General features: G+C 33.2%; 6 protein-coding genes across 7 annotated transcripts in view; 4 read left to right on the top strand and 2 right to left on the bottom strand.

Moving 5' to 3' along the window:
* The first annotated feature begins 449 nt into the window (after window positions 1–449).
* On the top strand, window positions 450–4,186 carry LOC135840382 (esterase E4-like). The gene is made up of 10 exons (XM_065356887.1): window positions 450–1,113; window positions 1,230–1,373; window positions 1,436–1,595; window positions 1,698–1,883; window positions 2,421–2,611; window positions 2,718–2,883; window positions 3,004–3,188; window positions 3,347–3,497; window positions 3,618–3,744; window positions 3,835–4,186. Exons 1-10 carry the CDS (start codon window positions 934–936, stop codon window positions 4,031–4,033), a joined length of 1,689 nt encoding a protein of 562 aa, XP_065212959.1. The 5' UTR covers window positions 450–933; the 3' UTR covers window positions 4,034–4,186.
* Window positions 4,187–5,134: 948 nt separating this feature from the next.
* LOC135840381 (carboxylic ester hydrolase-like) lies at window positions 5,135–8,980 on the top strand. Of its 2 annotated transcripts, none has more exons than XM_065356885.1 (12): window positions 5,135–5,294; window positions 5,458–5,577; window positions 5,688–5,895; window positions 5,976–6,119; window positions 6,222–6,378; window positions 6,444–6,683; window positions 6,878–7,068; window positions 7,161–7,326; window positions 7,421–7,608; window positions 8,025–8,172; window positions 8,478–8,598; window positions 8,686–8,980. In XM_065356885.1, exons 3-12 carry the CDS (start codon window positions 5,722–5,724, stop codon window positions 8,864–8,866), a joined length of 1,710 nt encoding a protein of 569 aa, XP_065212957.1. In that variant the 5' UTR covers window positions 5,135–5,294; window positions 5,458–5,577; window positions 5,688–5,721; the 3' UTR covers window positions 8,867–8,980. The 2 variants fall into 2 exon arrangements, with proteins under 2 accessions (XP_065212957.1, XP_065212958.1); XM_065356886.1 differs by having other exon boundaries at window positions 5,234–5,369.
* Window positions 8,981–12,191: 3,211 nt separating this feature from the next.
* On the top strand, window positions 12,192–17,230 carry Ube4A (Ubiquitination factor E4A). The gene is made up of 14 exons (XM_065354984.1): window positions 12,192–12,871; window positions 12,939–13,175; window positions 13,243–13,386; window positions 13,467–13,793; window positions 13,858–14,162; window positions 14,246–14,437; window positions 14,510–14,819; window positions 14,897–15,042; window positions 15,125–15,274; window positions 15,360–15,443; window positions 15,511–15,670; window positions 15,755–15,917; window positions 15,996–16,200; window positions 16,269–17,230. Exons 1-14 carry the CDS (start codon window positions 12,410–12,412, stop codon window positions 16,402–16,404), a joined length of 3,021 nt encoding a protein of 1,006 aa, XP_065211056.1. The 5' UTR covers window positions 12,192–12,409; the 3' UTR covers window positions 16,405–17,230.
* A 627-nt stretch (window positions 17,231–17,857) lies between these two features.
* On the bottom strand, window positions 17,858–19,843 carry LOC135840994 (uncharacterized). The gene is made up of 3 exons (XM_065357775.1): window positions 19,643–19,843; window positions 18,698–18,735; window positions 17,858–18,438 (listed from the first exon to the last, which is right to left on the bottom strand). The coding sequence occupies exons 1-3, from the start codon at window positions 19,701–19,703 to the stop codon at window positions 18,010–18,012; spliced, it is 528 nt and encodes a 175-aa protein (XP_065213847.1). The 5' UTR covers window positions 19,704–19,843; the 3' UTR covers window positions 17,858–18,009.
* A 371-nt stretch (window positions 19,844–20,214) lies between these two features.
* Window positions 20,215–21,176, top strand: Rrp40 (exosome complex component Rrp40). Its single transcript, XM_065357773.1, has one exon. The coding sequence runs from the start codon at window positions 20,367–20,369 to the stop codon at window positions 21,060–21,062; it is 696 nt and encodes a 231-aa protein (XP_065213845.1). The 5' UTR covers window positions 20,215–20,366; the 3' UTR covers window positions 21,063–21,176.
* The window catches only part of Lis-1 (LisH and WD40 domain-containing Lis-1), a 43,712-nt gene continuing 40,075 nt past the window's right edge, over window positions 21,163–24,799 (bottom strand). The window contains exons 9-10 of the mRNA XM_065357772.1: window positions 24,586–24,781; window positions 21,163–21,567 (exon numbers count right to left, since the gene is read on the bottom strand). Of these exons, the coding sequence (XP_065213844.1) occupies window positions 21,494–21,567; window positions 24,586–24,781 (270 nt within the window). The 3' untranslated portion in view covers window positions 21,163–21,493. The remainder of the gene's footprint in view (window positions 21,568–24,585; window positions 24,782–24,799) is intronic.

The following is a 24,799-nucleotide window of genomic DNA, read 5'->3' as shown; positions in this document are numbered from 1 at the left end:
CCTTGAAGATAATTTTTCGTATATTCTTTCTGAAAGCAACATAGATTCAAATTTTTCAAGCACAACGAAAGACTATACATACAGGGTGTTCCGGAAATCGTCTGCCAAAATTCAACTACCTATATAGATATGTAGTACTTGAGGAGACGAACAAAAAACGCTATAAATTGCCCATCTTCAAAATTGAAGGGGCAAATTTGACTCAAAATTTCCAAATTTTTGTGCCCTAAATTTTGAAAATTTTGAATTCTCAAATAGTGTTTGTGCCTTAAATTTTGAAGATGGGCAATTCGCCATGATAGCTTTTTTTTTGTTTGACCACTCGAATACTATCCGGGTTGGTGAAGTCACTTAAATGATTCAAACATTTTCTCATTTTTGGCAAATTTTTCAAAATTGGTAAATTTTTACTCAAAAATGGTGTAACTTCTTCAATTTTGAATTTACAATGAAAATGTTTGCATCATTAAAATGACTTCAATAACCCGAAGTGCTCAAACGAACGAACAAAAAATGCTGTCGTAACAAATTGCCTATCTTAAAAATTGAAGGCACAACCATAATTCGGAAATTCAAAATTTTCAAAATCTAGGGCACCCACAACAAATTTGGAAATTCTGAATCAAGTTTGCCCCTTCAATTTTGAAGATGGGCAATTTTAAATGATTTATTCAAAGTCATAAAACGTTTTTTGTTCGTCTCCTCTTAGTAAGCTACCTACAATTGAATTTTGGCAGACGATTTCCGGAACACCCTGTGGCCTGTATAGTATGAGAATATTAAAGGTAACCTGATTTAACCATCACTATTCATCAATTGTCTTTAGCAGTACTTATCTTATCTCTCATTGCTGTGTTACAAAATCCCCAGTATGTTTACTACGTGTTGCTACCGCTCGGTTCAAAACAATTCGCGACTTGAACATTCGTAAAAATGATGCTTTTAATCTTTATCGTTTGCTGTTTAAAATTTGTTTCGAGTTCATCACCTGTTGTTAGGGTCGAAGAAGGTGAGCTTGCTGGGACTTTTTATGAATTACCTAATGGGCGTATTGTGCATGCATTTTTGGGAATTCCTTATGCGGCTCCCCCAATTTTCGAAAATAGATTCAAGGTAATAGTCATTTATTTAGTTAGGTACATATATGTAAACACTTTTATTAGGTAGGTACGGTACTTGATTCACGTGGTCACCTAAAATACCTACCTACCTGTTTCATATTTCAATAGGATCCTCAACAATTGGAACCATGGGTTGGAGTATGGAATGCGACAAAACTCCCAAGCTCGTGTTTACAAATTGCACATCGTCCTAGACTGTATGAAATTTCAGGGGAGGAGGATTGCCTTTATTTGAATATCTACACTCCTAAAGTAGGTAATTTCATGTTGATTCTCTCGTTCGGTGGATTTATTTTTAATTTCATTACCTACAGCTACCTGTTGATGGAGTTGATAATCCTTTGATGAATGTTTTGGTGTACATTCACGGTGGAGCTTTCATGTTCGGCAGTGGAGGAATTTATTATCCTGATTATATTTTGCAGACGAACGATATTGTTTTTGTTAACATTAATTATCGTGTGGGAGCGTTAGGTAAAAATAAAAATTTAATCAATAGGTATATTCGCAGTAGTTTTGATAAGCTTGTATGTATTAAACTTTACATAATACTTGAGCGATCGTTTTTAATTATAGGATTCTTCAGCACTGCTGATAACGTTGCTCCTGGTAATTTTGGAATGAAAGATCAAGTAGCTGCGTTAAAGTGGATTAAGCGAAATATTATTCATTTTGGTGGCAATCCCTCTAGCGTTACGATTGCTGGATCTTCTGCTGGCGGTGCCAGTGTTCATTATCATTTTATTTCACCGTTGAGCGAAGGTAATAAATTAAACATGACTGTAGACGACATATGTACTTACCTACTTACCTACCTACCTACCTTTTCATTATGATTTAAAAAAAAATTTAGAGTCGATCGACCGTGTAAGGGAGAAAAGATATTGTGAGGTCTTTATTAAAGAGTTGCAGGATTTTCAGAATTCGTAATTTAAGGAAAAAAATCATTTGAAAATTGAAATTAGGTGCTAAATAAATAATTTCATTCTGGTCTAGAACTAGAAACCCTAAAATGCTGAAGGCTTCATAGCTGCTCAAAACCACCAGTAATCGATTAGAAAAGGCAAAAATAGGGCATAAACATAAATTTCAGTTGTCTATAATACCTACCTAGCAGTCTTACTAAAATTTGAATATTTCCCCCCCAAAAAAACCATGATTAAAATTTAAAAAATTACCGATGATGACAAAAAAAATGAAATTTAGCTCCTGAAATTTTTACTGGTGTTGTTTTTGGTTGCACTTTAATTTTTCTTCGTCCGAAACTCCATTCATGTTTTTTACCTTCTATTCTACCAGGACTTTTCCATAAAGGCGCTTCATTGAGTGCAAATGTATTCCATCCATGGACTTTACCACGAAACGTTACCCAAAAATCTACTCATTTGGCTACCCTTGTTGGTTGCCCTACCGATAATAACGTGGATATGGTGAAATGTTTGCAAAAAAGGCCAGCTAGAGCTGTTGTAGAACAATCGAGGAATTTTATGGTGACTGATCAAGTTTCTATCCACTTTTAAAGATCATAAGGTGAATGTATTTGTGAAATATGTATGATTTTATGATCGAAAATTTTGTACTGATTATTAATTTTAGGAATGGAGGTATTGTCCATTTTCACCATTTGGTCCAGTGGTAGAGCCAGAAAGTCCGAATGCATTTTTATCATCACATCCTCTTGAGTTGGTGGCGAGAGGAAAAGTGAAAGATTTACCTTGGATGACAGGTGTTACTGAAAAAGAAGGGTTGTTTCCAAGTGCAGGTACTACATATATACCTACCTAATAATATGATTGATTATTCTTAACGTTTATTTTTTATCTACGAATATTTCTATGAACAAGTGAGACAAATTAATTCCTTTTTTGACTTTGAATTTCAGAATTCATTGCTCATGATAATTTATTGAAAGAATTGAACGATAATTGGTATAAACTAGCGCCGAATTTACTCATGTATAATTACAGTGTACCAGAAAAGGAGAAAGATGCAATAAGCGAAGCTATAAAAAAATTCTACCTCGGGAACAAGCCCATTTCTAAAGAAACCATAAATCAGCTAATTCAAGTAAGAAATTACTGTATTTCTATGGAGCATATTTGCATTGACTACCTATGTATGTAGTTAGGTACCTATTTATTTAGACTGCACCCAAGACATAATTGAATAGCATGCAAAATCAAAAGATTACTCTGGCATTCAATTTTCAAATCGCAATTTTCCAGATGCTGGGAGATCGATTTTTCTATAATGAAATATTCGATATTACAAAACTGCACAGTTCGGCTACTAAAAGCAATGTTTACTGTTATAAATTTAATTATCGAGGAAAATATAGTCTTACCAATGTATATACGAAAAATTTCGATAATTATGGTGAGTTTATTTCGGTTTAATTCTCATGATTAAAATTATTATCGCTTCGTAGAGTATTACGAGTATTACCTATACTTTCTGATAATAATTATTATTTCTTCATTTCTCGTTTTCATCAAGGAACTAGTCATGCGGATGATATTTTGTACTTTTTACGATATCTTCCAACAAGCTCTGAAGAAACTGAAGCAGATAAAGCAATGACCAAATTAATATCATCTATCTATGCGAATTTCATTAATACAGGGTAGAGATTATTTCCAACTTTTTTTCTTCAAAAAAATTCAATAAATTGCACTGATTGTATACCCATTTTTTTGTTTAATACATGTTTTAGAAATCCTGGTATTGGAATAAATGCCTGGAAACCAGTTGCCAAAGATCAAACTCCCAGTTTGATGTGTTTGAATATCAATTCAGCAGACGATATGGTGTATAAAGACATAACGAATCCAGCTACTAGTAAATTTTGGAAAAATATTTTATCTCATGAATATTCATCTAATTTAGCAGTAATGCGAAGAGATGAACTTTGACAAAAACTGTTATCAAAAGACGTAGGTACTATATGGGACATTTGGAGAATGAAATTTGAATCACCTGATCATTTGAATTAAAAAATGCATAAAGTTTGTCATTAATTTTAATGATTAAATGTACCAAAATAAATGACGGAAAACGAGTACAAATTTGCTTATTTTATCTATGAGATAAAATTACAATTTGATTTTCAATTAGGTGTTCGATAAGTATAGCTTATGTACCTACTTACCTACTTAGTTCCTAATGAAGAGATAATAATTTGAGATTAAAAATAATGTAATATTCAGGATTTTAGGCGTTGAATTTTCGAAATTCATTGAAAAATGTCAATTTTAATTTTATACCTGTTTTTAATTTTAATTATTTGAGCAACTGAATGCTGATCTTTTTTTGAAAAAAAATTTCCAAGTAGATCTTTCAGTTTAATGACTCTTTAGCAAAATAAGTTTCAATGAAAAAGGCTGAAATATATTCGCTCTGGACCCATTTTAGGTCTCGATAGTTTTGAGAGCATAGATAGGTACACCTATAATTTGTTTTTAAATTTAGTTTTACCTGAAGTTTAGCTTCATTTCATCAAAGAACATTTCCACAAAGAATTCTGCAGTTTTACTCTTTATTTAATTTGATTGTCTATTAAAACTTCAATAATTATCACTTGCTTCAAAAATTATTTTTATTATACCTATCCGTTTATTGCAAGAGTCATTTTTCCATTTTTTGAAGTTTGAAATTATGTTGAATATAAAAATGGCTGTTTTATGTGGGAACGACTTTTTGAAATTTATTGAATGAATGATAGAACAGACCCATCGATTGTTTCACGACTCACTATACTTTTCCCCAATTGCCATCTTGATGACTGGGAAATATTTTGGAAAAAAACGTATCACGCTATATTTCTCTGATCAACCAAAATATTTTTCTGGTAGCAAATTTTTTCAATAAGAGTGATTAGGAAAGAAATAATTTTTGTGATTATTTCAGTGATATGTACCTATATTTAATAGCTTTTGGCCGAATTATTTTTAAATTGACTGCAATAGAATATTTTCTTATCGTAAGTATTGAATTTAGGCTCTCATCAAAACCCATTAAAGTATATTGTTAATCAAATTAAAAACCTTATCAATTATCACCAACATTTATCGACAACTTAAAATGAAAATTATTACGTGATCATTACGAATTTGAAGTGATCGGAAGAAACTTTTCTCAAAAGATTGAAGATTTTTATTTCAAGTTATCCTTCTGGTAAGTAAATAAGCACATAATTAAACATTTTTGAATTGCAATTATCTACTCATTATGTTTTGTAAAAATTAAAAGGTAAGTTACGCAAGTTTTTTTTTTTTTCAAAGAACTATTCTCATTGTTTAGTGAAAAAATTTAATTCATTTTTTGAAAAACTTTTCAGTTAAATCGGGAAAATGAAGTCTGTTTAATTATTAACGTGGAAAGCTGTTGACAAAGAAATTTCAATTTGGGAAACGTAAAAATTTAATTCGATAGAAACATCGATAAAACAGCTCTAATGGTAAATCTACCTTAAAGTTTTTAGAAAAATTTACTATCTTCAATTATTATAGGTAAATGGTGCCTCTTTCTAATTAATATGAACAAAAATTCATTGATACGTATTTTCAGTTATTCAAACCACAAATATTGAATTACTACTACAATGAAATTGCTCCTAGTGATCTGCGTTTGCACCTTGGCTCATTGCCAACCTTGCGTAAAAATAACAGAAGGTGAATTATGCGGAACAACGTACACTTTGCCGAATAATCGACAAGTATTCGTATATTATGGGATACCTTTTGCTGCTCCACCTATTGGAGAAAACAGATTTAAAGTAAACCGATCTATTTTTTATATCGATTTGCTCATCAGTACGTAGGCAAGTTGTCTTATATTATGTTTTAATTTTTCAAGAATCCTCAGCCAGTAGTAGGTTGGAATGGAGTTAGAAATGCTACAGTGCGAGGGCCAGAATGTGTTCAATTTATACGCAAATCAGAAGAGACTCCAGTGAAAGGTGATGAAGACTGTCTTTATTTGAACGTTTTCACTCCTAAGGTAAGGTGATTATTTACATTTACCTACCCAGTTAATCTCTGACCATACTCACGATAGGTACATTAAAAAAATTTATGTAATTATATTTACCTACCTATTTAGATATTAGCAGCCAATTCATCAGAACTGATGAACGTGTTAGTTTACATACACGGTGGAGCATTCATGTACGGAAGTGGTAAAAACATGAATCCTGATTACATTATGCAAAACGACGATATCGTATTTGTCAGCATTAATTATCGACTCGGACCTCTAGGTAGGTTACTCCGAATAAAACTTCGCCAGCACCCAGCTGTGACTTTTAACGATTTCATTTCGCAGGATTTCTCAGCACTAGTGATTTAATTGTGCCTGGAAACAATGGACTGAAAGATCAAGTCGTTGCTCTCGAGTGGATCCACAAAAATATCCGGAATTTCGGAGGTGATCCTAAAAGCGTCACTATTTATGGAGTATCTGCGGGAGCTGCCTGCGTGCATTATCATATGATTACTCGTATTTTCTATAATGAAATGCTGTTTCGCTCGCACCATCCGATTAACAGGACGATGGCAAATCCAGGTAGGTACCTACAATCCTACATACATAAATCAAGCTATAGGCCATTAAATTGGTAATGACTGGTGCTAAGAAAGATGACAATCTTGGTTTACAACTCGCCCTAAATGTTACAAATGATTTTCCAAATTCTAAAATGACGAATTTTCGCTCAAATATTGATAAATTGAATGTGATTTTTCTTCGGAAAATTACAGATCTTTTTCAAAAAGCAATATCTGCCAGTGGCGCAGCTGGTTTTCCTTGGTCCTTACGTCCTTACACGTGGTCAAAATCATTGGAATTGGCCGAAATACTCAAATGTGAAAACGGAGATTCATCATACATTTTGAACTGTTTAAGAAACAAAACTATCGAGGAAATATATCGAGCCACATGTATTTTATTGGTAATATCTTTCATTCGTAATACAATAATGACACAAGAAGTGAGTATTCGCAGTTATACTTATTTTCATAGATACGTAATTTTCATTTTCAGGAGGGAAAACATGATACCGATATACCATTCGGTCCTGTCCTTGAACCTTTTCACCATAATTCGTTCTTAAGTCATAATCCAATTTATGAATTGGAAGATAGTCATGTAAACGATATACCTTGGATGATTAGTGTAGTCGATAGAGAAGGCACAGTTCCTGGAATCGGTACGTGCTAATTTGGTTATAATTTTATTCAAATTAGTATCAACATTTTGTATTTGAAAAATTCTGTAATGGAATATGTCTCATTATATTATAGCGATCGTTTCCAATTCAACCTTTTTCAACAGTCTGGATGAAAAATGGGATGAATTAGCACCCGACATGTTTCTGTATAATAACAACAGCCTATTGGAAAAACCAGGAAGTGAAATCGGTTCTTTGATAAAGAAACATTATTTTGGAGACAGGAAAATATCTAATGACACTATTGACGAATTATTCCGGGTGAGTATTAATATTGGTGTGGAATACATTATTACCTATTGTAGGCATTTCGGGTTGATAAAAAAAAGGAAGTTCGTTCCACCTTGAGCCAGCAACTACGAATTTAATGGGCCATTTATTTTTTGGATTCGATCTCTCTGTGAGTTCAAATCAGAAGGGTGAAAAAACAATGAGATTCTATGATTCATAAATCTCACTATGAACTAATTAAAAACTTCCCCTCGTTGACTATAGGTATGTTTATCATGATTCGCAAAGATAATTCCTTCTAAAAATGAATCAAAAATCATGAAAAAATTGGCACTTTACGAAAATGCTCACTTGATCGTACCCGGGAACACTCCACATTATATTTTAATAAAAGTAGATATTATTGAACCATAAAGCAGTAAGTATTCTTGGTAAATTATTTCCAGGCATTAGGGGACCGGTTATTCTACCATCCTGTAACAAAGGTCACCAAATTACACAATTCTGTGGTAAAAAATAATGTCTATTGCTACCGATTCAAGTACAGAGGATCTGAAAGTTTCTCTGATTATCATCCCGGTAAAGAAAATTACGGTAAGTTGCTTTTAAAAAAATTAAAAAATACACAGGTAAGTAAGTAGTAAAGTTCTTGATTTAAAATAATGTTTTGCCTTCCTTAATTTAACGCTGCAACTCAAACAACAACTAAGTTATGGAGTAGCTTTGCTTGCTTTTTCGGAAATTCAAAGACTGCAAACCAACTCGCTTTGTTTGAGTTGTTATTACAATATGAAATTGAAAACAGTGAATTATGTTTAACTCACAATGTAGTATTACAGATTTTTAAAAAGTTGTATTTTTCCTCATTTAAAATCAATTTACCAATTTCTTTTTTTAAGGTGTTTGTCATTGTGACGATCAATTTTATATCGTGAGTTGGAACGGTAGAAGAAAAAATCAACTCGATGACCAAATGGCTAAATTTTTATCATCCAGTATTATCGCTTTCATGAAAACAGGGTATGTTGTGTCTGTGTATTTATAAGCTAAGTATGTGACCAAATTTCATAAAACCTAAAACCATTTACCTAATTTTTATTTGCGCAGAAATCCTAGTACTCCATTAGTGAATTGGGAACCTGTTTCTAAGGATGATGAAATGCGTTGTTTGAATATCTACTCGCCCACGGACCAAAAAATGGAAAATTTTGAGAATAAAACCATGTTACAATTTTGGGAAAATATTTTAAGAAAAAAGGCTGGAAACCGTGGGCCCATTAATTTTTAAGTATTTAATTAAGTATCAGCAATTCAGCATTGTACAGTAGGTTATAATTTTATATAAATTTTTCTATCAAGTGTAGACTTATAAAGTATATAAAGCAAAAATGTATCAAAATAATTCAATATATAGGTATATATTTTTTTAATGTCGACTAAAATTCAAAAACATTATCACAAAAAATGAGGTAGGTAGAGGTACTCAGGTTAGGTTTTCAAATCTCTACTTATATGTACTAATACATTGCCCATTTTCCATCCAAATGATAAAAAATTTATTTTAAATTGTTTTTTTTTTTTGTCATTACCTATCAATTGGGTTGTTCAATCACTTTCTATTCTTAAAACATGGATACCACGTTTGCATCTAGGTCAGAATTTACAAATTCATTGCAACTTTTCAATCATACTTCTACAACTACTTACATTAGAAGTAGACCAATTACATTTCGATATATCAGATGGAAAATCCTCTTTTAAACGATCTTGAGATCTGTCTTTACGCACATTATTTTTGAGGGGACATCTTTGTTCAAGATCCATCATAGCTTTGGAAAACTCTTCGTTATATTTTTTATTCAATTTTTCGATATTTTTGGTCATCCAGACACTAAAATCTTCTTGTTCGGGGGTAATATTCATTTCATCAAAATCTTTAAATCGACGATCGTAATTAAACGTCATCTTCGTATACCACGATTTAAAATCTTCTGGTTGAAAATTGATTTCACGTTTAGGCTTCGTTAATTTATTAAAATAAATCTCCAATTCTTTTTTCTGACAAGGTAACTCATCGTTGAAATTCCACGGATTAGGAATTTCTGATCCATTCGTTGATGTATGATCTGACCTGGCATCATCTAAATTCCCAGCACGTGTTGTTCTTTGTAAAAAGTTTTTCATCCTTTTATTTAAAAATTTGAATTGAAAATCATACGGGTAAGTGTTCACTTTACGAGTCAATTCGTCGTTAAATTTCAACTTTTCTCTAGCGTTGAGTTTTTCATAAATATTTCTTAAGCCATCGTCAACTTCAGGTACTTCAAGTTGTACACGATTTTCACCCAAGGTGTCTACGTTTTGCCATTTATTTAGCATTGAACGAAACCACGGATTAATATCGTGATCGTCTTTCGTTTGCGATGAATTATCAAGCGTACTTTGGTCATAGGGTTTTCGATACTCGTCGTATTTCTTCATTCCAGATGATCTTTTTATATCCATTACCAGCGAATCAGCTTTAATTGATCCGGCTCTTTCATTTTCATCATTTTCTTCGTTATGTACAATATCTCCCTCTTCTTCGGCGCATCTGTCGAAAGCTTCTTTTGATCGTTCTTTACACCATGCGAAGTACTTTTGAGGTTTGAAGTGTTTATCCGGAGGTGGAGAAGGTTCTTCTTTTTTCTCTTGGATCTTAGGTGCTTCTTTTCTTGGTAAGTAGGCATCGAACAAGCTATCGTAATCGTCATCTTCGTCGTAGATTTCATAATCTTTTATTTTTTTGTAAAATTCTGAGAATCCGGTAAATGGTTTCTTGGTGGGTTCTTTTTTTACATTTTTTTTCTTCGGGTTTTGAAATATCGGAGTAAAACCTTTGAATTTTTTCTTCGGTTTTGATAATATTTCTTCATTCATGTTGATTACTTGTACAAATATTATTAGTTTTCACTTTCTGTAGCTTTTTTTTAAAAAAAATCTGCTTGGCAATTTTTTCCTACGAGAAGAAAATTAGGCAAATTCTTCGGCAGAAGAATTGGTAACCAGGGCTGCTTAGCTAGCCATTAGCTTTTAGCCATTAGCCGTTAGCCGAGGGTAGCCAATGCTTTTTTAGCTTTAGCCATTAGCTGGCTAACTCTCCGAAGCATTAGCTAGTAGCTAGCTTTTAGCCAATCATTTTTCATTTCCATGGCTGGCTGATTTTTGCTCCTATTAGACTCTTAATTTTATGTAAATTTGATTTTTAAACCTGATTTTGAGTAATTTTTTTTTTTTTTTACTTTTTACTCCTTTTTACATAATGATTAATATGTCAATAAACAATTTCTGGGAGTACCATGTAATTGGTCTTTTTTTAACGAGTGTTTTGAGGTACAACTTCATTTTAAAAAAATTAGCCATTAGCTAAACGTTAGCTAGCCAGGGCTTGAAAACCGGATAGATATCACTCTCGGTTTTGGTTTCGGTTTTATGTTTTTTGAAAAAGTAAAGGTTTCGGTTTTGGTTTTGGTTTAGGTTTTCAAAAATAATATCTCTCTCGTTCCGGTTTTGCCTAAAGGGTTTGATTTCAAAGGAATCGGTTTCGGTTTTGGTTTTGGTTTCGGTTTTTTCCTATTTTCTCCTTTTTTTAGAAGTAGTGTTGGGCAAATTCGCGAATATTCTTTTTTTGCTTGCGCATGCGCAAGAATATGCGCATTTTCCTGCGCATATTCCGCAGATTCTTTTCAAAAAATAGAACATTATTGCTTAGTTTAGAGATAATAGGAAACTTTCCATGAAAAAGTTTCAAATTATCAAGGAAAATTGGAAATTTTTAAAGAAAAGTAGTGGTAAAACTTGTAAACTGTGGAAAATTGAAGAAAAATCTTCAACTTTTTTGAAAAAAATCATGATTTTTATTTTTTTGAGAGAATATTCTCCAAGCATTCGAGAATATTCGCGAATATTCGCGAATATTCTCAGATTATGCGCATTGAGAATATTCTCAGGCCAACACTATTTAGAAGGAAGAAGGCCAAGAAAGTGATCATTTTTTTTTTTCAAGTACTTTGTGTATGTGACTAGTAGAAAGCTGCACTTTGGCAGTGCCAAATTTGTCATTTTTTTTAGTTTTCAAGCCTTTTTACCTTTAGCATCAGTTTTCACTTCATTTTTACCAAAAATGCAGTATTAATTGGGCTAATTACCTGAAAAATTCCAAAACCAAAACCAATTCAGTTTTCAATTGGTTACGCTCTCGGTTTCGGTTTTGAATTTGAGAAAATAACGCTCCCGGTTTCGGTTTTGGTTTTAGTTGTGGGAAAATAACGCTCCTGGTTTCGGTTTTGGTTTCGGTTTTGAGCAATTTTAATCGGTTTTTGGGGGTTTCGGTTTCGGTTTTGGTTTCGGTTTGCAAGCCCTGTAGCTAGCCAATCAGAAGTTGTTAGCCATTAGCTTTAGCTTTTAGCTAATGAAAATTTTTTTTAGCTTTAGCCTTTAGCTTAGCCAATGCGATTGGCTAAATGCAGCCCTGTTGGTAACGAAGCATTTCTCTGAAGATTGGTAACACTGTTCGACCAGCAGTTTATTCGTGGTGAGAAATTCATTTTTCCTGGTCGAATCTTCTTGTGATGTTGTCAAACAATCATCATTATCACACTATCTAATTTTTGCAAGTAATGTTGAACAGATAATTACTAGAATTTTTGCCTTCGTAACGATTTACTGTTTTACACATCGCAATTATTACTAGATATTGAAAAAGTGTTAATTCGCATTAGTAAATGTTTAAAGCACGTTTCGCTTTACGTTTCGTAGTTGATGAACTAAAATCGCAGTAACTCCCTCAGCTATGAGTCATTTACCATCGACAAGTAATTCTTTAGATTTTCGAATCAATTCGTTAATCGAAAACGTGTTTAAATTCACCATAAATAAGAATCGCAACAACGCCACATCCGACAAACAAACCCTGGTATATTTGGACGAGGTAGCTGCGACGACCGAAAAACCTGTCATAGATCTAGAAGTACTGGAGCACGCTTTATTCGAACGCTTATTGCTGGAAGACCCAACGCCACATTTATTGAAAACAGAACGCGACAGACAAGTCGATATTCGAGCTACTTTGAACGAATGTATTACGTATTTGTTCGAATGTTTTAAAGATCTAAGCCAGTACAGCCGTAATATTCAAAACGAACCCGAAGAATGGAAGAATATCATTAACCATGTGATGAGACTTATCATTAGAAATGCCGCGACAGCGCTCAAACAACCGGAACTGTATTCTTCGCAGGATATTCACGCTCAGGTACGTCAGCTTCGCTACTGGAATGATATCTGCGAAAGGAAGTACTTACGTTGATTTGTAATTTCAGTTCATCGGTGTATTCTCCAGTAACAATATTTCACACGGTGAAGAATTAATCAAATTCTTTAAAGATATAGCCGAAGAAATGAAAGATGAAGAAGCTGGTAGCAATACGATATATTCATTTTTACAACCAGTTCTGAGTATAATTGAGAAAGATATTCAAGAAGGCAGTATACTTATTTTACCAGTCGTATGTTTAGATACGTTGGAAGCTTTTTCAAGGATTCCTGAATTTGCTAAAGTACGTATCTAAAAATTTACAGCGATCGTTTTCAACGACTGTGTAATTAATCTAGTAACTTTTTCAGGCTGTAGTTAAACACAGTATGCCACAAAATAGAAGAGTAGGCAAGAATTACGCCGATAGGCTATTGGGTGCTATATTCTGCATATCATCTTTACCTAAAAAACCAGACAGCAGAGATGAATATTTCGATAAAATAACCATCCGAGTAAATATTTTTCTATTTTATCATCAATTGACTGAATTCTATTCCTGGTATATCTAATTTCGTTCTATTTTCTGCCGCAGAGTGACGCGATGTTGATTTTCAAAAACCTTTGGGTAGGTTTAGAAAACCTGAGCATACGATTACATCGTATTATGCTATGTTTCCTCAGATGTCCCGAAGTACGTAACGATTTACTCGCATGGTTTGGCGAATGTATCGAAAACAACACGTCGAGGAAGCAGTTATGGGGCAACATGATGCAGCAATTGTTACCAATGGAGCATACACACATATCCGATGGTTTTGCTCTAAATTTGTGTTCTGTATTGATAAGACTTTGCGAACCGTTTATGAAATCTGCCAATAATCCCAAGTTATTAAAAATCGATCCCACTTATTGCGTTGTGGTAAGTATTCAGGTGATTTCCACCCTTTATATCGAACGTATTCTTATTGGTCGTTTTATTTTAGGAATCTGCGGTAGATTTCGAATCAAAAAAGGTTCATTTAAAAAACGTTCATTCCGAAACATGTCTTATTCCTGTGGAAGAAAACGAAAAACGTTTGATCGCCAAAGGAGAATATTCGTTCATTACGGAATGCTTCTTTATGACTCATAGTGCATTGGAACTTGGAGTAAAAGCTTGCTTGGACAGGCTGATGAATCTGAATCAAGAAATTGGTCGTATGCAAGAACTTCTACAAACTGATAGATTCACTGCGAATGAAAACATCAGGGGAATATTGGAGGATAAAATGCAATCGCAACTAATCAAGTAATTAGTTACTTCGAATTAAACTAGATATTTACATTATATTTAACGTATGTATTAATTTCTCGTTGTGTTTTCATCTGTAGATACATTTCTTTGAAAACTGCCTTAATCGAACCTTCGTTCATCTCATACCTGGGAGATTTTCACCGAGCGAGCTGTACATGGCTAGTGCAATTGTTATTAGACAATGATCAATCAACTGAACGCGAAACGTTCGCTCCTTTGAAATATAGACCGTTAAGTTTCCCCCTTCCTGATCCACCGAATACTTTAAAGTAAGTTGATATCGTTGTTTAATTTAATATTACGCCCAAAAACTGGTAGAATTGACCTATATTTGTTTCCAGATGCGTTCCGGAGTTCGTATTCGAAAATCTTTGCTCGTATTTAGTCCTCGTACGTCGTTTTAAACCCACAGCTTTAGAAGAAAAAGGTACCGAATTACTCGACGCGGTTCTTACTGCGTTGGTAGTTTATATGGGTTCGAATAAACTTGTTCGAAACCCTCATTTGAGAGCTCGTCTAGCAGAATGCCTGGAATGTCTTTTACCTACGGCTGTTGAAACCGATATGCCTGAAATGTCGTACGGAAGTAGCAGTCCTTTGAACTTCTTCTATCGAACTAAGTTATTCAATGAGCATCCTTTGAGAAGAAATGTGCGTAAAAATAAAAGAACATTTAGAATTTTAACATGTGTAAGATTGAATCTAATTTGGTTATTTTACACGATCAGATTATTTCGTCTTTATTGGAGGTATTTGTCGGTATCGAAATGACCGGTCAAAGTGTACAGTTTGAGCAGAAGTTCAACTATAGAAGGCCGATGTACAATATTATGGATTACTTGTGGACATTACCAGAACAAAAAGAAGTTTTCAAGTGAGTTCTTGTCTTAACAACATTATTGTATTGTTTGGTTTACGTTATTCACTTATGAGTAATTCGTTGTTCGTTTGTGCAGGGAATTAGCTATTGATGCTGAACAAAATATGGAAGCTGTAAATCCTCCGCTGTTCTTACGTTTTATAAACATATTGATCAACGATGCTATATTTTTATTGGACGAAGCTTTATCGAATATGGCTCAATTAAGGCAAATGCAAACAGCTTTGTAAGTTTATTTCGTCGGTAAAGTTGAATTAATGGTGGATGAGTTTTTTATTGATTTTAATTTCTGATTATTTTGTGTTTTTTAGAGAAAATAACGAATGGGATCGTTTACCTAGTAATGAAAGAGAGCAAAATATACAACAATTACAGCACACTGGAATGATTGCCAGGTACGTCAGTTGAAAATCATTTGTTTAAAAAAATTTTTCTGACTCACGATTTTTTTCCATGTTACAGATTCGACAATATTCTAGGAATGAATACCATCAACACTTTGGAATACCTGACCGAAGAAATAAAAACGATATTTTGCCATTCAACGATGGTCGATCGAGTAGCAGCCATGTTGAATTACTTCTTGCACCATTTAGTAGGCCCAAAAAAGAAAACGTTGAAAGTACGTTCAATTACACGAATATTTTTACTCGATTATTCCTATTTTGAACCATTTATCTAATTTTGGCTGCTTTCTGTTAACTAGGTTAACAACAAAGATGAGTATAAATTCGAACCGGGTACCATAGTACGAAAAATATGTTCGATTTATGTACATCTCGGTAGCAGCGATGTATTCTGTGCAGCTGTGAGTCGCGATGGACGTTCCTACAGTCCTCAGTTATTCGAACAAGCTGCCAATGTCTTAGGTGAGTGTATTTTACGTCTGTTGTGATCGCATCCTATGAAACTGTTTATTCATTTATCCAAATACATATATTTTACAGTACGTATCCGTGGCCTGGAATTGGTTCAAGATTTAAACACATTGAGTAAACGAGTAGCAGAATTAGCTAGTCAACAAATGACCGAAGAAGAGATTCTAGCCGAAGCTCCGGATGATTACTTAGATCCGATTATGTCCACACTGATGACCGATCCGGTTTTATTACCTTCTTCGCGAAAAACCGTTGACAGATCTACCATAGCTAGGTAATAATTTATTCTAAACTGGTTTCCTTTCGCCCAAACTATTTTACTAATCAATTTATTTTTTCTAGACACTTATTGAGTGATCAGACCGATCCGTTCAACCGATCACCCCTCACGATGGATATGGTGCAACCAAACACCGACCTAAAACGTAAAATAGACGAGTGGATACAAGAAAAACGTGCTAAAACCAAAGAAACGTAATTTCTTTGGCAAACTCGTCTTTTTTCCCCCTCCAGACTTGAGTTCTGATTCTGATCGCGAGTCGATCTTACAAATTCCACATTTCCACCTATATTCTATTAACCGGATGCAAAAGACTGCCGCAGTTTCGGTTATCTTTGCTCTTGTTCAGTTCAACGTTATCGTAAATCTTACTCTATAAGCGTGTATCTGTATTTTGTACATTGATGATGATGGTGTATCAATGTTTCATTTTTTCCCCCTTTGTTTTAAATTACGTAGCAATTTTCCTACTATTTTTTGTTTAGTTTTTTTTTTTTTTTGGTGGTAATTCTTCTCCCTCTATTGAGAATTTCCCGATTGAGAAAGTGTATGGAAGTATTCTCGAGTTGTATTGTTGTTTTGGATTCAATTTCTACATCATTTTAGTTCGTGGGATGATGTAAGAAGTATTTATGTGTGATTTGGATTATTTTTATTCGATTGTAGCCTTTAAACGATTTCCAATTCTCTCCCTTACTACATATTTTGGCCGTTTGAGAACCATATAGTATCACAAGAAACATGAATAGAAATAATGATGGATAATTTCATCAACCCTGAAATCATATTGCTCGATGGTTGTTTTTTTTTGTAATTAATCAATACCTGTACGACAATGAGATTTTTTTTACTTGTGTTACGTATTTCTAAGTTTTTCGGACATTAAATGAAAAAGACCATATACGTCGTGTAGATTTGATTAGATTTCGAAGTTTTACTACCATTATCGTTATCGTATTTTTACATTGAAGTTTCTTTGAGTTGTCATTTTTAAATACTTAGAGAAGTAAACGTTTTGAGTAAAGCGTCGTGTTTTATTTTTCGCTAGGAACTCTCCTATTGTTGAGCTCTTTTGAATATCTGAAAAGTGACTTTGAATTTTCTTTTTCAGTTTTTTATTGTGTAGCGTTCGAATTCATTGTTGTGACTTCAGAGCAAATTTGACGTATTCTCGAACATCAAAATTCAAAAAAAGGTAATCGTAGTTTGAATTTTTAATAGGTTCTTTCTTTCACGAGATGTTGATGTTGAGTATTTAAAAAACTGAATTGAATAAGATTTTATGCAGCTTCGCAGAAAAAAATAACTTGACAACCCTCTTGCAATTAATTCAATTTTCTATTTTATTTTTGAATTTTGAACAAGGTAACGGTAAACGCTAGCATTTTCGGTAAAAACCCATTTGTAACGTCAATGACTACACATAATCTTTAGATCTTCGTAGTACAAGTGAACTTTTATTTTTGAATAATTATAACTTTCAGGAGTTGTTATGTTAGTTTGCAATTTGCATTGGTATAGTTCTGGAGTAGTACTTCGAAACTAGTAGTAAATTAAGCCAAGTACTACTTAGTACTACTACGTGAAAACTACTATTTTTTTTCCGTGAGGGATGTGTACAAAGAAATCATAAAAAAAAGAAAAACATCAATTTAAACAATAAACAATTGTATTCGTAATGACAAGAAATTAAGATAGTTGTATAACTGTACATGGATATTCCTCGTAGGAAAAAAAAATGATTACATATTATCTATCATGGAAGACAAAAAATGATTATGCAAATAATTTGTTACATTTTTATTACATGACCATTAAAATATCGGTGATGCATCTAATGGTCGAATTATCGTAGATATGAAAGTCACTTTCAAGTATATCCACCATCTCTTGTTTACCATAGCTATTGAGGTCCGGCACATGAATTCCTCCTAATCCTAAAGCTATTGTGAAAAATCTGCCTATCGTGTGACAAAACATTAACGATGTTATATTTGCGCTCGCAATTAAGCCGTTGAGTCGTACTACTCTCGGGTCACTGATTTTGGTTAGAATAATCGCCCATTTTGCTTCATGATACTCCATTAACTGGTGTGTACCCTTAATGACACTATGGTTAAATACGGATGTAGGATCTTTCAATTCCGGCGCAAGTATCATCTCATAAATTTCAATTTTTCTCTGAATACTGAGCATAGGTTTCATCTTTTTCATCTCGATTTCTTTTTCTTCCTAGAAAACGAATCAGGAATATTAATTGTCAGAAACAAATAAGTAGGTACCTATTATGGTTTTTATTTCATCATGATCAGTGGATGCTTTCTGGAAACTGTGATCATCAAAACCGAAATGCAGAAACAAACGTCATTAGAAACAAATTAAATGATTCAAATCAACAGCAAACAGCAAATGAAAGCATGCACTAATCAATTAATAACCTGAAAGGGGTAGAAAGTAAAAAAGTCCAGTGATAAACTGATAATTCACTTACTAATTCCAGTTTTAGCTTGACATTCTCTTTCAACAATTGGCGAGTCCGCTATCACCAGGAGCGCTACTGTCGCATGTTGATTATGGGATAGGAGGTTATCACACACCATTGTTGATTATGGTGGTGTACAGATGTAAGACGTTTTTTCGATTAATTATTAAATTATAATATTGTTTTACCAAAAATGGATGATTGTAATGTGGAGGCATATGATGCCATATATTACAAAGTGTACATTATTCTCAAAAATCATATTTTTCATGAGAAATGATACTATCACTGGGATACTGGGGTGTCCAAAAGTTAGTTTACGCTATCAAAATTCGCGTACATCTCGAGAACGGAGCTTCTTATTAAAAAACTGATGATATTGATCTGAAAGTGAATTTAATTCTCTACAATTTTGTTCATAACATTTTTCATCTTAGGATGTACCGTTTTCCAAAGAAATTCAACTTTTATGCCAAAACATACAAATGCCGAAATATGAAAAACACTGTTTATGTGCGTGTATCTCAAGAACCAAGCATCCGAGGGAAAGATAATGACACTCTGCTAAAAGAAAATTTCAGCTTCTACAATTTTGTTCATAACTATTATTATCGTAGGATGTACTGTTTGTCCAGAAAATCAACATTGATGTCAAAATGCATGAATTCAACATTGTTCTTTTTTTGTGAAATTCACGTTTTTTGACATAAAAGTTGACTTTCCCGACGAACGGTGAATCCCAGGGAAAAAATGGTTATGAACAAAATTGTAGGGGATAAAATTCCCTTTCAGATAAGGTCATCAGTAGTCGCTAAGAGGCTCCGTTCTCGAGATGTATGCCAACTTTTACAATAAACCCATTGTTATCCTAATGTTTATTGTATCATATCCCATAACCAACAGCCTGCAACCAACACCTGTAGAGCGCGTACTTTGGTAGCGGACTTGCCAATTCATCTCTGGATGAAAGTAAACTACCCCAAGCATCTTCACTGACAAGAATGTTGTCTGACATTATATGTCGGGCGATTATAAAGGCAAGGAACAAGAAAATTTATATAAAACAGTATTATTACACTTCAAATGCAAAACCAAACAATTTACCTATTTAAAAAAAATTGAAAATTTTCTAAAACAAACATACTCGTCAACACGTCAAACCATTGACTATAATAGATGTGTTCTTTTTACACGGATTTTGGCAGATTTTTGAGAATCTGGATTTTGGCAGATTTATAAATCCACAAGAATCTGCTTGGGTAGCAGCTTTTGAAAATGGATTTTGGATTTTAGTTAGTTAAAGAAGACTTAAGGTTTTCAAAGATTGGTGAAAGTATTCTCAGAAATGTTTAAAAAAAGAGATTTAAAAAAACGTCCAAAATCCAGATTCTCGAAAATCTGTCAAAATCTGTGCTAAAAGAACACATCTAATATCTATATAGTCAAAGCGTCAAACAGAGCAAAAACAGTAAAATGCCCGAACTTTTTGCGAAAAAAAAAATGTAAGTAAATTCTTATCACATTACCATGCGTTATCACTGCGAACGCCGAACAATCAAAATTAATCAAAATTTTTCAAAATATTTTTCTTCTTTTATTTTTTCAAGTTTTATTGAATTATTCGTGAATTTCTAAATGTAATCAACGTATTCGTACCACCTCCATCATTTAAACCACCATGAACGACGTCGTAGTACCAGGTGAAGACATAACTCGTCTACTACACAGTGGTAAGCAAACGAAAATAATCCTGGGTCCAGGTTTACGCCGAGTCGCCGAAAAAGTTTACACATGTCACGGTGGTATTTTACGTAAAAAAGCTCCCAATACGTACTGGATTGACAGCCATCGAAAACGGTATATTCCTCAAAGAGACGAACTCGTAATCGGCATCGTTACAGCCAAGCAAGGAGATTACTTCAGAGTTGACATCGGTTCCAGCGAATTGGCCGTTTTATCGTATCAAGCTTTCGAAGGCGCTACTAAAAAGCTAAGAACAAAAGTTGAAATTGGAGACATAATCTATGGTCGTTTACTCACAGCGAATCGTGACATGGAACCGGAACTCGTATGCATTAATTCCAAAGGTAAAAGCGACGTGATGGGTGTTCTGCCACTAGACGGATATCTGTTCCAATGCAGTATAGATTTAGTTCGTAAATTACTCCATCCAAATTGCCCGTTCGATAAACTCGGCGAAGCTCTTCAGTTTGAATACGCCATCGGTATGAACGGCAGGATATACATTCGTTCTCATCAAATCAAACGTACGCTAGCTCTTTCGAAAGCCATGCTCGCTTCAGAGTTCCTTTCCTTCAAAGAAATACAGTCCCTATGTGATAAATTAGTCGCTCAATTTTACAACAAATCGTGAATAAATTATCGTTCTATGTTGATGTTTCCCTTCGCTTTCCTTCATTTCACGTCCATTCGTCCACAAATCATGTATGTACAATATTTTTACAAATAAAAAATTTTACTACATTAATTTAATATTTATTTGTTTTTGTTTTTAGAAAATTATACAAAATGTAATACATTTATAAGGCGTTTTACATTTTGTGTTCAGCAGCCAATTATACAAACATCGAAATAAAACGTCGTAAAAATGAAACTTCACTGCTGTGTTCGATTAAAAGTTATAAAGTAATAAATAAACATAAAAACGCGGTTTTTTTCAGGCGTGACACATTAGAGCACTAATAACGGTGACGGGAGGCAGCCAGCGAAATAATATAAATTGTAAAAAGCCGTAGAGATTTTTTTTCTTTTCTGTAATTGAATTCTGTTCTGTTTCAAGTTCGTTCAACGACATTCCCAAACTTTGACTGTTTTATCCACGCTACCACTCACAACGAAGGGTTGAGATTTGTGAAAATCTGTAAAAATAAAAGTTGCACATAATAAGTTTAAAATCTCAGTGTATAATCTAAAAATAGTTTATTAGATTAGGGTCGTGAGAGAGGCAGACGCAAAGTTAAGAGGGTTTAGAGGGAGTTGAAATTGACCATTAGAAATCCTTCCATTTCCGTTCACTGGTTTGATGTCGAAGTCGATTATTTACACACTTTCAGTTATTGAGGAATATGTGAAGCAAGAGCCTGAAAATTGCAAAAAAAAAATAATACTAAGGGTGAGGCTTCAGAATGACTCGAATGGGCAAATATTGCAAGAGGTGAAGTTCAAACTGATAACCGAACTATTTTGTTGTCACTGAACTTCAGTAATCCAGAACAACTTGAAACTTTCAAATATCGCTCCAGAGGAGATTGAAATGAATTTAAAAGTGTACTTTATCAGCTTCAGTTGAAAAATAACAAATTTTAAAATCACCTAATTATGTATTTTGAATTTTCAAAAATTTTACAAAAACCGTGAAATCAACTTGAGAAGACACAGTTTTATTTTTTCTATAAAATTCAAGTTTTTTATGGTTCAAAACGTTTTTTGATAAATGGATTTTCCTGGATTTCAGTTCTGCCAACAGGGTGTCCAGAAAAACCATTAAACTTGTTTTTCATCCAAAAGCTCGAAACGAGGATTTCTGTACTGATTCGAGCTACAATTTTGTAAAAACTGATGAAATTTCAAACACCAACATTTTTGTCATCTGTTCAATGATTCTTAACCTTTTAAACTAAATCGACAATATCATGTTCATGTCAAATCAGCGAGTATAGAATAAAATACAATGAGAAAAAGTTTCAAAAGTACTAAAAAAAAATGAAAAATTGATCACTTTTGGTTTAGGCTTGGTTTTCTGAAAACAGTTCAACAAACAAAACAGGGTTCACAATAAATGTTGATTTTAAACGCAAAAATGTAATTTTTTTTAAAACCCTGAGTATTTCCCAGAAAACTGATAAGATACCTATCTATGGTGAAATTTTGATTTTTCACAATGATTTTCCATTTTGGAAATTAGTTTGTGCAGGTGAAAAGTAGATTTTCACAGACTTTGAGGTCCTCAGCCTAACTATTCATTTCAGAATAAATTCTGAAAAAATTATTGCAATACTTATTAACCCAAAGAATTTCACATTTTATAATTTTCAATTTTTTTCCTCCTAATACTCGTAAGTTCTGAATTGTACGGCTGTAATTTCCTGAAACATGATTTTCGAGAGGAGTTCGTTAGAAGGTGTTGTAAGCTAAATCTTTAGCTGTTTCAATCAAATGTCAAACTCTTCAGAAATAAATTTGAAATTGATGGACGCAAAAATGCTGAAATTTGATTTTGAAAGCTAATCCATTTTCATAATAAAATTACTAGATACTTGAGATTTAAAAAATCGCATTTGATTTGCCCAATTTCGAAAATCAATAATTATTAGCTCAGCTTCAAATCCAATCAATTTCTAAACATTGACTGGAGCTTCCAAATTGAATAAGGAATGATTAAATCAGTTTTGGGAAATCGTTGTAAACAAATGTTTATAAATTTTACAAAAAATAAACTTTTTGAAAATTACTCAAAAATTGAAAATTGAATTCAGGTAGCTGAAAGTTAGGTTAAGATTGTGAATTCTTTGGAAAAGGAAAGGGAAGGTGAAAAAAAGGACGAAAATAACGTCAATTTTCCACTTTGGGCAACTCCAAAAATAGCTTACGAAAATATCAAAAGCCTAAATTCATCTTCGGATTTTTGACAAATTTTTAAAAATTAAAAAAATACCTAAAAATCCGTTTTTATGACGTTTTTAAAAATGTTTTGATTTTTTTTTTCAAATAAAATGCATTACAGAGAGTAACTAAGTCATTTCATTCCTCATCCCTCTTTGCAAACCAAGTAAATTTAGGCTATTCTGGAACCTCCAACGAGTTTTCAATTTCCTTCAGAAATTCCAAATTGCTTTGGAAGGGCAAAAATGATGATTAGAATTGAAAAAATTAATTCTTGATCCAACCTAGTATGAATTCCAGAAAAAATTTTTAAAAAAATTTAAAAAACGACATATTACGACCGAATTTTTTTGTGAAGATGGTCGGTGCTTATTGGGCACCCTGTCTGTCTGTGTCTCATGACATCTCGACTCGAAAACAACCCTCATGAGAACATTTATGATTTTTCCAGACCTCATCCAGTTTTCGGGAGTTGAAATAAAGTGATTAACTACTCACACTAGTTTTAAAAATCGTCATAAAAACAGCTTTTTTGAAATTTGAAATTTTCAAAAATGCGCCAAAAATCACAAAATGAAATCGAGACCCAAATTTTTTGGTTAAAACATGTTTCCGGATTATTGCTTAAAAAAAAAATAAATCCATTGAGTCAATTTTTATAATTTAAAAGTACTATGAGTAATAATAATAGAAGGAGGTTCCAAATTTTTTTCAAATGCATTATTTCAGTAACCATATCATTTTTTGCTGATCTAACACGATGAATATTCTCCACCAAAATTTCTACCATTTCAAAAGTGCACGTTTCATCGGCATTTTATACTAAACGTAAGTTGTTCGAAGACAAACAGTGATCATATTATTTGTTCAAATTTCTCAAGAGAAAAAACCTACAAATTTTTCAATTTTTTGAACATCTTGTAAATAACAAAAAAATTAAAAAAATCAATATCGAATGCAATAATGAAATACACCAATTTAAATAGCAGAAAATATGGGAAAAATAATAGAAAATTGAGTTGACAAATCATTGACATTCGAACGAATGAACGACTTTCAAATCAGCACAGAAAAATTTGCAACGACATCTCTCTCTCTCTCCCGTTTTTCCTTCCATGAAAATCATTTTCTATGGGATAACGAAAACGTGGGTATGGGTAATGTATTCAAACCATTATTGCAACTATCCCCCTCCCCCTTCCCCCAAAAAACAAATCCTTACGGCTGCCTCTATCACGTCGACGATCTAAACAATCTAAACACAGTATACTTACCGATAGAAGTACAAAAATGAGAATGCGCTTCGATAGTTTTCATATTACGTTTATTGCTGATATCCCATATTCTAATGGTTTTATCGTCACTAGCAGATAATATATATTTACCGGCAGGATGGAAAATCACACCTCTTACCCAATTGTCGTGGCCGTGTAATGTGAATAAACAAACTCCACTGCCTACATCCCATAACTAGACGAACAAATCAAT

Source organism: Planococcus citri, chromosome 3 (assembly GCF_950023065.1).
Source record: "Planococcus citri chromosome 3, ihPlaCitr1.1, whole genome shotgun sequence".
NCBI lineage: Eukaryota > Metazoa > Arthropoda > Insecta > Hemiptera > Pseudococcidae > Planococcus > Planococcus citri.
This window is presented reverse-complemented; position numbering and strand designations above follow the sequence as displayed.